Raw genomic sequence first — 14,194 nt, forward strand, 5'->3', positions numbered from 1 at the left:
AAATAACCCCACCTCGATAAGGTTTTCATTTTAAAGAAGAGGTTGCTGTATTGAGACATAAAGTAAATATATTAACCAGGAATAGCAGCAATTCCCAGCACATTCTTGCAGCTGTCTCTTTGTTAAACCATTAACATAACTATTCCTGAAAATGTTGACAAAGTACCAGAGTTAAATTAAATCCCTGATAATCTGGTATGCTCAAGAATTTGGTAGTGTCAGATTGGCAGATTTTCTGCACAATTACTTTTTGTTTCTTATTCGTACTGTAACACATTTTCAAATTCACTTCCATTTAGGTTTTACAGTATTATGTTTTTAGTAAACCTAGTAAATTGAGAGGAAGCATATACAGTAGATTCCAGTTAATTGGACCATCGGGTTAATTGGGATAGCCGCTTATTTGAGATAACTCTTAAAGAACAAAAATTAATCGAGAAAACAGCCAGGATTCCCTTTGTTTATTTGGGACGCTATGCCGATTAATTTGGGAAGGAGACACTTTCTACCTGGTGGCAGTCGTGTGCTTGCCTAGCTGTGAGACAAAACACCGTGCTTTGAGCGATCAGTTTTTAAATAGCATCAGTTCTGTGTGTTTGTGTTCAAAAAGCAGCATTTTTTTCTGTCACTGATAGTTAGCAATAAATAAGCTGTAAGTCAATGCAGAACTGTTTTGCTCACTGTGGTCTCAAGCATTTAGGCTCGGAGATGCCAGAAACAGTGAAAGTGAAATGATTTCAGGAGTTCTACAAGTTAGTAACTATGAAGAATTGGAAGGTATTGACAATCATCTTGAGTGTTACAATAAAAATGAAGATTTGAAGGATGCAATCATCGACAGCATTGTTTGACAGTCCATTATCTGCACTGATTTTGTTTGCAGTCAGAAGAAAGCAACATGGATGAATTCCTCCATTCGTAACTATTAGGAACTAATATGGTTTTATAGTATTGCAGTAGTATTGATTTCATTTAAATACATAATTTGTTATTCAGTTTGTTTTTTAATATACCTTTTTAACTATTTCCATGAAACTTTGACTTATTGTGGCAGCTGCCAAAATATGCCAAAATAATTGGGCCAAAATATGCCACGTACATTGTCTGCACCAGTGAAATTACTTACAATTACACAAATTGCACTGCACCATATATCAGGCTACTTTGCATTCCATATATTGTATTTTATGTAGAATTACTTTTATAACATTTCTTGAAACTCTGATCAGTCACATCCAGGAGGACAAGGGTAGCAGCTGCAGAGGTTCCCTGCCAAGTAACACAGCATTCTCACTGAAATTAATCACTGTTGCTTGATCATCACTGGGCCAAAGTCTTAGAACTGCCCACCCAACCACACAGTAGGACCTGCTTCATCATACCCACCCCAGCACATTCAGAATGTCGATGATCACCACTATCTCAAGGAAATTTAGTAATAGTTCTTCAGTGTTTCTCTTGTTCCATTCATTGGGAAAATAAAAACAAAATCCCCGCCACATTCCATAAATAAGCTGACACTGTAAGGAAAAAAAAAATCCATTGTAGCAATCAGCTACGATCACATTCAATTATTCACATATTGACTGTTTTATTGATCTTTCCCTTTTAAATTCCTCATTAGATTTTCCCCACACCCTTGCGCAATCACTCCAACTAGTATCCGATTTCTACATTTTATCTCTCCGAGAATTATTCATATCCCTAATTTGGGGATATAATTTGATTTCTTGTAACTTGCTAATACTCGCTAATTAATTTGTGTATTTTTTCATATGCTAGGAGCACTACAAGAAGTCAGTGCAGTAAGTGGAGGCTTTGGAACTAATGGGGACACACTATTTTTAGGCAATTTCTGTCTTAACAGCAGTGAACATATAGTTCAATGTAAGTTTATTATGAAAGTACATATATGTCACCATATACAACCCTGAATTTAATTTCCTTGCAGGTATACTCAATAAATCAAATAACCGTAATCAATGAAAGACCTTACCAACTAGGCAGACAACCAGTGTGCAAAAGACAACCAGCTGTGGAAATGCAAAAAGAAAAAAGAAAAATAATAATAAGCAATAAATATCAAGAACATGAGATTAAGAGTCCTTGAAAGTGAGTCCATTGTTTGTGGGAATTGTTCAGTGATAGAGTTAAAGAGGTTGAGTGAATTTATCCCCTATGAGAAAGGATCTCGTGCTTTCCCAGCATACATGATGAATAAACTCTTCTCAGGCTTCCAGCCAGATACAGGTATTGATTTTTAACCAACATTTTGATGACAATCTCTGCCACCTTCATCAAGGATGATGCCTAGGCATACTTCATCTGGTGGTGTTTGTATCCCCCGTCATCTGTCCCTCCTGATTGCTTCGTCCTCATCCAATCTTGTTTCCGCTCTCTGTATATAAAACATATATAAAACAAGGGTTCATGCTGAGCACTCGGTGCTTATCGTAGGAGTTCCATTTCTAGTACTACTATTTGTGATTTTTGCCTTTGGATTTTGTGTCATCTTGTTTATTTTGTCTGAGTTAATTCTTGACTTTACTCTACATTTGTGTTCACCACTATCCATAGCTCTCTTGTTACAGCACGATTGAGCCATCATGAGCCCAGCAGAGTATAAATGTCTGTGGACTGCATTGGCCTACCAGAGAGCTTCTGTAGGCAGACATGACAACATGCTTCAGGAGATCCTTACCACTCTCCAGAAGCTCTCGGACTCTGGTAGGCAGGATCTGAGTTCAGCTGGTGTGGCTGCCAGTTCCATGCTTGTTCAGTCTGGAGACTCCGTCAATACTCATGATGGACCGCAGCACCTACTGGCTCCCGAACAGTACGACAGTAACCCCAGAGTATGCCAAGAAGATTCCTGGTACAGTGCTCCTTGGCTTTCCAGTTACATCCGTCCAATTCCTGTCAGAGCCATTAAGGTTGCCTATATCATCTCGCTCCTTACTGAAAGAACCCTTGCACTCTGGGAGAAGGATTCACCCATCTATGCCAGGGCAGACCTCTTCAGAGACTTTGAGGCGGGTGTTCTATTCCCTGCCTGAGGACGTGTGTCTGTAATAAAGCTCAATTTGTGCCAGGGAATGGATCTGTGAATGATTATTCCAGAGAATTTTGTAGCTTGTCCACAGAAAGCAGTTAGAATATGGAAGCACGAACTGCCTTATTCCTGAAGGGATTGAATAATGAACTAAAGGATTCCCTTGTTGCCCAAGACCCAGTGGAGGATCTAGAGAGTCTTATGGACTTGGTGATTTGACTGAATAACCAATTAACAGAAAGGAGAAGGGATAGATGAAGGGTATTATTCCAAAGAGACTCTCCCCCTGACTATCCTCCCTCCTCACCTTCCCTGGGCTAGGACTCTTTCTCAACTGCCATTGATACCAGCCTCTGAGGAGCCTATGCAAATAGGCTGGACTAAGGTCTCTTGAGCCTTTGCCAATGGTGGATAATAGTTGCTTATCCCCCTCAGCTCGGCGGATGATTGCATTTGTTACATTAATAGCTAGAAGATCTATCCTATTGAATTGGAAAGAAATTAATCCTCCAACTGTATTTCAGTGGTTTTCTCAAACTATTTCTTGTTTGAGTTTAGAAAAAATTAGAAGTGTTGTCTTTGACCCTTCAGTTAAATTTGAAGAAACTTGGAGACATTTTCATATGAGCTAAACTGACTTTTCCTAAACCTTTTATTATCCTTAATTACTTGGATGGAGGTACGGAGTTATTGATGCTACTGTGTATATTTGATATAATGCAATGGCCCATGTTGGTTAGGTTTTTTTTCTCTTTGGGGGTTTTTCTTATCTACTCCATTTTTCGTAATTACTATGAGTTTGGGAGGTTATTATATATGGATTAGCATCTATTTGTATTTATACTTTAACCTATTAACTATGTACTCTCAGACTCTTTGTATTCATGTTTCATTTATGTTTGTTTAAAATTAATAAAAAGATTTAAAAAGAAAGAAAGGTAGGTCTCTTGAGCCGAAAAAGTGAGAAGAAGGAGGGAGAGGTGCTGCTTTTACTGTGGAGAGGCTGGACATTATCAGATGTCTTGTCCCAAGCAGCTGGGAAACTCCCAGGACCATCCAGCATAGAGAGGACTGTGAGGTCACGAGGCTCAGATCCCTCCGAAGTGGTACTCCCCGTGTTGCTTTTCTCATAAATATTTCCCAAATGCTTTTATTGACTGGTGCAGCAGGGAATTTTTTGGACCTTTGCCAGAACATTGGAAATTCCCTTTTTGCATCTCAACTGGCAGCTCGTTACCACGGCCCTGAATAGAAACCTTTGATGTTGGGGCCGATCAACCACCAAACATCCCCACTCAAGCTCAAGATTGGCCAGCATGTGGACTCAATCCAGCTCCATCTCATTCGCTCCTCAGAAATACCACTCATTCTGGGTCATTCTACAACCCGAGAGTCAGTTGGACTACTGGTGTCGTTTTGGGTTGGTCAAACCAGTGCAAAAAGAAATGCCTCCAAAAGGAGCCTGAGGCACCTTCCGAGTTACCTCCCGAAATACTTCCTGAATTTACTTCCGAGACAACTTCCGACATGCCTTCGGAATTGCCTGTTGAATCCTCCTCCTCCAACTCCAGTACCTCTGACTTGATAATGCACAGAGCCCAAGAGCAGTGTTGGGTAGACCGGGTAATGGTCCCCCCAGATATATCTTTGTTCCCGAACCTTTTTGTCCGGAGGTGCTCAACTGGGTATGCACTTTAAACCTGACTGGGTATCCAGTCAGTCAAGGGACATTACTCGTCGCCAGGCATGATGGAAGATGTCCGGGAACATGTCTTAGCGTGTGATGTCTGTGCACGAAATAAAGAACCCAGAGCACAGCTTCAAGGTCTGCTTCAGCCTTTCCCCATTCCTACTCACTCTTGGTCCCATGTTTCTATGGACTTTGTCACAGATTTTCTGGCATCTTGGGGTAATACAGTAATCATGGTAGTTGTAGATAGATTCTCTAAGGCATGCTGCTTCGTACCCCTTCCCAAACTGCCATTGGCTTCGGAGACTGCCATGCTCATGTTGCAGCCTGTCTTCGGGATTCATGGTTTCTCCCAGGATGTCATCTCCAATTGTGACGCCCAGTTTGCCTCTGTTTTGGAATGCCTTTTGTGAGCTCATTGAGGCCTCTGCAGGTCTGTCGCCCGCATTCCATCCGCAAACCAGTGGGCAAATGGAGAGGGTCAAACAGGACCTAGAAGGAACACTCAGATCTCAAGCCTTGGGGAACCCTACCACCTGGAGTGATAACCTGATCTGAGTGGAGCTTGCGCATAATTCACTTCAGTATTTCTCTATAGGGATGTCCCCTTTCAAATGCCAACTTGAGTACTGTCCTCTGCTGTTCCTGGAACGAGATGCAGAGGTGTGGGGGGAGGGGGGAATTTACATCAGTGGATCAACTTGCCCAGAAGTGTCACCAGAACCGGGTTATGGCGAGAGGGACATTGTTGGCTAATTCGTGGCAACAGCAAAACCAGGCCAACTGCCGGAGAAGACAGGGACCAGCACTTCTCTGTGGTCAGTGGGTCTGGCTCTCAACTAGAGTTCTCCCTGTGTGGGTTCAATCCAGAAAATTAGCCCTTCATGACATCAGTCCATTCAAAGTCCTGCAATGTGTCAACCCATTTACCTATCATCTCCAACTCTTGAGCACCATGTGGATTCACCCCATGTTCCATGTATCCCGCCTGAAGCCCTTGAGTGCCAGTCCCTTTGCTTCAATTCCCAAATCTCTTCTGCCTCCTAGAATTGTTCAGGGGACAACCTGCCTACACAGTCCAGCAACTTTTGGACATCTGCATTGTTCAAGGTGAAAGGCTGTCCCTCATGGATTGGAAGGGATATGGCCCAGAAGAAAGAAACTGGATTCCTTCATAGGACATCCTGGACCCCACCTTGATAGAAGACTTTCATCAGCACCATTCAGTTTGTTCTGGGCTGTCAGGAGCTGGGTTGGTGGGGGTGCGGTTCTGGCATGGTCCCAGCTGAGCAGCAGCGGGCATCCAAGTTTTGGCGCTCCAGTACCCCGGAGTATGATTATCTGCCACTGTCCCTTTAAGACTTAGACTACCAATTATTGCCTGCCACATTCCTTCACGGAAAGTCTGGACTTAAAGGCTTTGTGCTGACCACCTAGTGCTCAATTGTAGGAACCCTATTTTTTTTTAGTGATACTATTTGTGATATTTGCCTTTGGATTTTGTTTGTGCTGTCTTGTTTATTTTGAGTTCAAGTTAATTCTGGACCTTATTCTGCACTTGGGTTCACCACCATCCATAGCCCTCTCATTACACTTCTTATCTCTTCCCACCCCCCAACTCTTATTCCTATCTGTCTCCCTTGCAGTCCCTGTCCTCTTCACTAGATCCATGCCTCTCATTAAAATCCTGTCTTTTTTTCCTTACGACTACCTGTGTTGACATGGTTCCTGAAACCTGTTAGAGTGGCTGGAAGTGAAGAGCAAAACCTCATCTTTATAAGCCCATCACCCCAACTGTGGCATAGGTCGCTGACAGCAGCTCGCCAAAGTCCTCTGTCCTGGGCCGATAGAAGGTTGATCAGCAGTGTGGCTTCCAATTTCACCTCATGACTTCATACTTCCAGGCAAAGATCCTTCCTCTCCCAGGACTGAGGGCTTTGGAACTTTTGTTGGCATTTCTGTAGCACTGCTTTTTTCTATGTATTGGTCCCATGCCCAACCCTCTTCCTTGTGAAGCTGGGCTAGGCCCTGTCCGTGACGGAGTTAAAAGCAAAACTGCTTCGTGCCAGAAACAACAGGTGGGTTCATGCATTGCTACAATATTGGGAGCGCATGCGTGACTGTGGCAAGGGAGAGAGCCAAGTTCAAATTCCCGAAACATGCTGACGTGATTGTATCTTCATAAAGATAACACCCTTCCAAGATCAGCATTCGCTCCCTAACATCAGCAGATCAACTTGATTCTTGGGGGATGGATTTTATAACCGAGAATATTTCTGGGATGTTACTTGCTTCAGTGATGTTCTGGATGGCACTATCTCATCCAGTGAGTGTTTCATTAAAATTATCTATAATTTATTGGGATTGGTTTATCATGGGTATTGAGATGCAGTGTTAAGTTTTTGTTTTACGTGCTGTCCAGAAAGATCACACCATACATAATTACATTGAGGTAATTTTTTTTTTAAAAAAGGCAAAATGCAGTTGCAGAGGAAGTGCACTGGAAATAGACAAGGTGTAAGGGCCACAATGGGGTACATTGGGAGATCAAGAATTCATCTTTTATCTTATGAGAGATCCATTCAAGAGTTTGATTAAAGTGCAAGAGAAGCTGTTATCAAGACTGATCATTTGACCTCTTTGGCATTTTTATCTCTTGCCTGGGGGAGAGGGGATAACAAAGAAGACCAGGGTGGGAGGGTTCTTTGATTTTGTTTGCTGCTTTCCTGGGGCACCAGAAGTGTAGATGGAGTCAAGCTTCTGATTAATGGAAGGTGGAAATGGAGTGAAGTACGGTTGCAATTTGAAGTTCATTTTAAGGAAGTAGTAAGCTGATCATCCCTGATCAGAAGATTGTGGAAGCAAGTCCCAAATAATTTAGGCTTATATCGTGTGCAGACGTACAATTGTTTTAATAAAAGGTCATTGAATTTGAAATGTTTATTCTGTTTCTCTCTCTACAATGTTCTGCTGAGTTTTCCAGCATTTGTTGTTTTATTTCATACTTTAATAACACCTATGCTTGTGATTTTTGCAAAATGTATCACATGAAGGAAACATTACCCTTAGTCCCTTTGAACTAAGCCAAGCCCTGGTGACTATTATTTTGTGATCAGAAAATATCTCCCAGTGATTGTCACACATTTTGCAAGAGACTTTCAGTCTGTTTAAATTCCTTACTTATAGTGAGACAGTAGAATTAAATGGAAAATGGAAAAGTTTTTAATCTGTGGTAATTAATTGATATTCATTTCCAATTTCCTAGCAGGCTAATTCAAGACTGGAACATTGCTGTAACATCGATGATTTGAAAGGTCTATACATTGAGACTTAAAACTAAAATGACTCTTTTTTTTGTTTGGCAGGTGTTCACCACCTATTCCAATGAAGACTATGACCGGCGCAATGATGATGTGGATCCCATGGCAGCATCCGCAGAGTACGAGTTGGAAAAAAGAGTGGAAAGACTGGACCTTTTTCCCGTGGAACTTGAGAAAGGTATTTATTACAAAACTATGAGGAAATTGCAGACCTTGTGTTTAGATTGAAAATAATTATTTAGAATGATCAAACTTGTCCAAAGTACTCTAATTTTGGTATGTGCTTACAATGCTGAGAAATAGATAAATAAAGTGTAGATTAAAATGAGCAGATAAAGCTACTGAATTGCTGGTGCCTTAAAGCATAAAGATGGAAATCAACAAGAAATATCAGTGTGAATCAGCGGAAATAGCTACGGAAATTCACTGCAATGTCTCAATTTGACTCTAAATTACTCATTTTGTATTCACAAATGTTAAGAAAAAGGTTATCATATTCTTATGATAATGATAGTAAACTCCAATGAATATAAACCATATTATTTGTGTATTTTTGATGCAATATGCAAGTATGTATTGATAATGTTCCTTGCACAAGGGGAGCGGAGATAGTGCTGTGATCATGTAGCAAGGTGGATGGAGTAGCTGCAGTAATTGTAGTGGTAAGGAGAATAGAGGCAGCAGGTGGTGTAGACCTAATCTGTTCCTCATTTTTAAGTCACATTTAGAGTTTTTCTTGGTGCAATGCCTCCACTCAGCCTCTCTGTGCCCTTCTGCATAATTAGCCTATCCATTTCCTTCCTCCAGCTGCAGCTCAGCTACTAAATGCTGTAGAAAGCATTCAGTGTCTGTTTAAGCACGTTCTGTTGGCTAGAGTCGCTTGTCAAGTTGTCCTGTCTAGGTCTATAGGTGTCAGTAGAGTGTTCTATAAATAACAAGAAAAGAAACAAACTAGTGAAGCGTTACTCATTGTTGGGAAGGGTGGGAAAGAGTGTCACACATGTAGGATAGATTGTTTAGTTATTTTTTTTTTGCTGCTTAACAATTAGTCACTTGCTGTATTTTATCTAACTACTTATATACCTGTAACAGTTTAGTATATTTCCTAGTGGTCATAGTATGTATATGCAATTGTTCAGTATGTCCCCTAGTGGTTACAGTTCTTTGTATCATTCCGGAAAGTTCTGGAATCTTCTCTGGTGTTGCATTATTTGATTGGTTATCTACAAATTTGAATGGAATGTCTCTTATCTGTGGTATAAGAAGGGTCAACCACGTTGGTCCGCCATCTTTTTCTTTAGTCATTATGTTTTCTGTTCTTAGCTACCAGACCTTTGCAGCTCTACATTTCCAATTCTCTTTGTTCTCTTTGCGTTTAATAAAACGATCGTGAAGCAACAAGTTTTATGCCTCTTTCCTGACTTCCGAAAGAACCTTGGATTAAAAACATCAGAATCCAACAATTTGGCGTAGTCGGCAAGCGATGGTTGCGAAGATTTAAGGACTTGGAAGAATCCCAGACAAAGTGGAAATTTTCAGCGCCTAAACAAAGGAGGTAAGAGCTTCTCCTAATTCAAAATTGTCTGAGAGAAAACCTAGTTCTGGCTTCAATACATCATCGGATGGAAGTAGGAGTGAGGAAACTACTACATTGCTATTTGAAAAAACAGATCTGTAAAAATTAAATACGTGCAAGCTGGTGGAGCGCGGTAAAAATTTAAATACGTGCAAGTGGTGGAGCGCGAAATGTGTGCAAGCCAGTGGAGCGCGGAAAGTAATTAAATACATGCAAGCAGTGGAGCGCGAAACGTGTGCAAGCCAATGGAGCGCGGAAAAAATAAATACACGCAAGCAGTGGAGCGCCAAATATATGCAAGCCAGTGGAGCGCGGAAAAAGTATTAAATATGTACAGGCGATGGGGCACAACATGTGCCAGTCAGTGGAGTGCATGAGAAAACTTTGGTTGCAGGACAACCTATTTAAAATTTTGGTCGCAATCTATTAACATTTTGAGATCGCGGTCAAAGTAATAAAATGTACGTATGAATTCATTGTTACATGCGATTGAATTAAAACAATGGCCAAAGTCATGAAACTAACTACAGAATCTCCAGTTACATTTGAACAGATAACTGAGGGTTTGAGCTTTTATTTGGGGAAAAAAACATTCCAGTTTGATAAATTTAATGAAAAAATCCAGACGAAATATACCATCGATGTTGAGTCTACGAAACATGGCTCTTAGATGATGTTGAGAAAGCATGGTATAAGTTCCAGGAAGTGACTTCAAGCAACAAAAAGTAATGCCTGGGTGATGGTATTTTTAACGCAGTTAAGAAAGTGCAAATGTGTTGGGTTAGAAGAACAGGTTAAGGTTGAGAATTGAATTTGTCAGTTAACTGACCAAACAGGGAAAGAAAAACCACAAAAACAGCATGTTATGGATGGTAAAAATTTTTAGAGTGAGTCTCTTCATTAACCGAATGGGTGAGAAAACAACACGATAAATGTGATCAACTGGAAGTGTGGTGTGCGGAGCTTCAAGGCCGACTGAGTTGATAAAAAGGAATGCAGCCGGTACTTCAAGTGGGTGGTCCTGCCAGTAATGATTTTTTCTTGGAGAACACTCCCTACGTTGAACACTCCCCAGAGACTGTGACACCATATGAACTCTGAGGAATTACAACCTACGTTGAACAGTCTCCTGAGACAGCAACACTGTCTGAACTCCATGGAATTACAGGATGGACATGACATGGACACTACAGTGGCCTCTCGTGACTCAAGTGAGGATGACAGTGATGAAACAGTAGGATCAGCAGCTATGTTACAGCTTGTTCCAATAAAGACTAAAGATGTGAAGATACTTAAGCATAGAAATGGAACTTGTGAAAGGAGACTGTGATTTACCATCAACTACCTGAAGCAGACAAGAATGGTCCAAGGAAGATCTACCTCCTAAAAATGACATTTTAAAGACCTGGGCTGAGCTTCAGCATATTAAGAACATAGACTAACTTCACCCATATGATGGCATCTAAATTTTGGCTACTATGTTGTCTTCTCAGCAAACCAGATAGTTGTGTGATAGAGTTGATGATGGCATGGGAGATGATGGTTGGAAGTACGGGTCCCAATGCAGGCAGATTGGAGGAAAGTTGTTGCTTGCAAGCAGAAGGTTTCTGAGGATGTTTTTGAAGATGAGCACTATAGTACAGCATGGTTACGTTATTCAGGAGTCCTGAACATAAATGAAGATAACATGCGTTCCATTAAAATCAACCTTTTATGGATGGCTTGAAACCAAATGTTCCTAAAATGATGAAGCTGACAAAACTGAATTGGAGCAAAGCCGCTATTACATATATTGAGCTAGTATGAGCCACCAAACAAGTGGAACGAGATACCAAAATCTGACGAGGATCATTCCAGTTTGGTCAGTTACCTGTTGATCAGCAGCCATTGCTACTACAGGTGAGTCACCAGCCATCACCTATTAACCAATTGAAGAAACTGGACTGGAATTCACTGTGTGCATCACAGCAATCTCGGTCTGATTCACGTTTCTGAGACCAATCCCTTAAGACACTGTGTCACTTTTGTGGTATTGACAGCCATTGGCCTTCAAAATGTTGGCATAGGAAATGAGGTGGACAACAGAAACAAGTTCAACAGCAAGTTGAATCTCCAGCCTTGCGAAGTTTGGAAGATTCTAATTTAATGAAATGGTTTCAACAAGCAATGGTGGATATAATAGACGCATTGTCATGGTCAAAAAAACTGACTAGACACTTCTCTGCAGCCCTCGCTTGCCTCGATAGATCAAAAATTAGATGGCTTATATGTTAACTTATTGATTGAAAATAAATCTGCTGAATTCTTATTGGATACAGGAGCTGAGCTAACATGTATAATCAAATCCTTTGCCCAAAGGTGCAAGATACCATTTAACTGATATGTATAAATGTGCATATGATGCAGGAGGACAGAGAACTACATTAATCGAAAGCAAACCCGTCGAAGTACAATTTGGTCGTCATCTATGAGAAATACAATTCTGGGTAGGAGATATCTCACAACTTCTTGGAATGTATGTCTTGTTAACTTTAAACTCCACTCTTGAGTTTGTGGAGAGTAAAGTCATTTGGAATTTCGTGTGGTTGGTCAAATTTGAATTAACCAATCATATCATAGGTTTGAAAAATAAAAACGACTGTCACCTGCTGGAAATAAAGTCAGTTGAGTTTGCTGGTAAGATGCCACCTTGTAAGAAGTGGTATCCTCTGATCAGAACATCTATAGAAGGTAATTTGCGTATTGCCACCAGCTGCAGGAGCAAGGGATTCTTGTTAAAACACACAGCCCATTGAACAGTCCAGTCTGGTCTGTTAAGAAAGCAAATGGTACCTGGAGACTGAGAGTGGATTACTGGATTGCTTATGGATTCTGGTCAGTACCACTGGCTCCTGAATGTTAACCATGGTTGCTTTTCACAGTTGATGGTCAACAATGCTAGTGTACGAGGGTACCACAAGAACTTCACAACAGTCCCACTGTCTATCACATGGCTTTGAGACAACCCCTGAGTGACCTAGCAGCCATTGATTTGACTATTGTACAATATGTGGATGATGTCATGATTGAATCTGAAGCTGCAGACCAGCAGGAACATGATGTGCTTTATTTGCTTGATTATCTATCCTACAAAGGTCACAAAGCAAATCTAGATAAGGCACAATTTCAACAAGCAGAAGTAATTTATTTGAGACTGGAAAATTTTCCAAAGTAATCAGGAAATCACTGAAGATCATGCAAAAGCCATTGAGTCAGCAGAGCCCCTAACAACAGTTCAGCAAGTCTGGTTGTTTCTGGGTTTGTGCAACTACATTAGAGTATTGGTCAATTCATATGCTGAAATTTCTCAACTGCTCATCAACCTGTTGAAGGGGCAGTAAATGCTCAGGTAACCCTGTGACTCTTAACGGAGGACAACTGAAAGCATTTCAAACTTTAAAGGAAGCATTGTGTACTGCAGCTGCATGAGAAATCCCCAGTACAGGTAGACCATTTACCCTGTATGCCAACGAGAAACATGGCTACTCAAGAACATGGAGACAGACAATGTCCTGTTGGCTATTACTCTGCCAAATTAGGTAACGTAGCATTTGAGCCTCTCAAATAACAGCTGCTCAGGGGTCCAAGTGATCTACTGTTCTTGAGACACTGACTACCATCATCCAGCAAGCGAATCCAGCTATACTGTTAATATAGGATATGGAAGACTATGATGACCATGATAGTGCAAGAACAATAAAATGCCATGAAGATACAAGTTATTACAAGGAAAATGCCTCTATTGAACCCAGATTTAAATCTGTACACTTATAGCTCCTCAACAATTGAGAGAGGAATTTGAATGGCTGGATGGGCCTTTGTTTCTGGAAGTCTGTAAGTGGTTAGAAGGAAGGTCAGATCATATCTACACTGGTTCGCAATATAGTTTTACAGTTGTTCATAATTTTGGAAACTTATGGAAACAAACAGGTTTTCTTCCAGCAAAAAGAACCCTAATCGAGAATGGCCAACTAGTACAAGGACTTATGAATGTCAATCAACTGCAGTCAGAAGTGTCTGTATTAAAATGTAGATATCACTCCAAAATGACTACAATGGAAAGCCACGGAAATGCATTCGCCAATGACATTGCAAAAAGGGCAGCACAGGAAGGAGTAAAATAAATAAAAGCACCAAGAACATACAATATGCAGTGAATCCGACAACTAGAATTATGGAAACAAAGTTGAACTCTGTATCACAGATGAACATACAAGGTATTCAAGAAATGCAATCTCATTGTTCTAACCAGGAAAAAAAAGGTTCTGGTTGGAGAATGGTGGGAAGTTTCATAGTGATGGAGAGTGGAGTTTATGGCACTAGTCATAGACTAGTAGCTCCAATTATGTTTCTTCTTTATCTGGCACAGCATATGCACTCTCTAGGACACATTGGAGTGCAAAAGATGATTAATAGATTCTCCCAATGGTGGTGGAGTCTGAAGTTCAGGGAACAAGCTTGATAAATATTTGGAAGATGCATGACATGCTGGAAAACGAATCCTAGAGCAGCGGAAA

General features: G+C 40.8%; 1 protein-coding gene across 3 annotated transcripts in view; it reads left to right on the top strand.

The window, feature by feature from the left end:
- Nucleotides 1-14,194, top strand: part of LOC132384937 (neurabin-2-like) — a 239,285-nt gene that overhangs the window by 126,219 nt on the left and 98,872 nt on the right. For all 3 annotated transcript variants that reach the window (XM_059956594.1, XM_059956592.1, XM_059956593.1), the window contains exon 3: nucleotides 8,108-8,240. In XM_059956594.1, coding sequence (XP_059812577.1) covers nucleotides 8,108-8,240 — 133 coding nt within the window. The remainder of the gene's footprint in view (nucleotides 1-8,107; nucleotides 8,241-14,194) is intronic.

Source organism: Hypanus sabinus, chromosome X1 (assembly GCF_030144855.1).
Source record: "Hypanus sabinus isolate sHypSab1 chromosome X1, sHypSab1.hap1, whole genome shotgun sequence".
Lineage (NCBI taxonomy): Eukaryota > Metazoa > Chordata > Chondrichthyes > Myliobatiformes > Dasyatidae > Hypanus > Hypanus sabinus.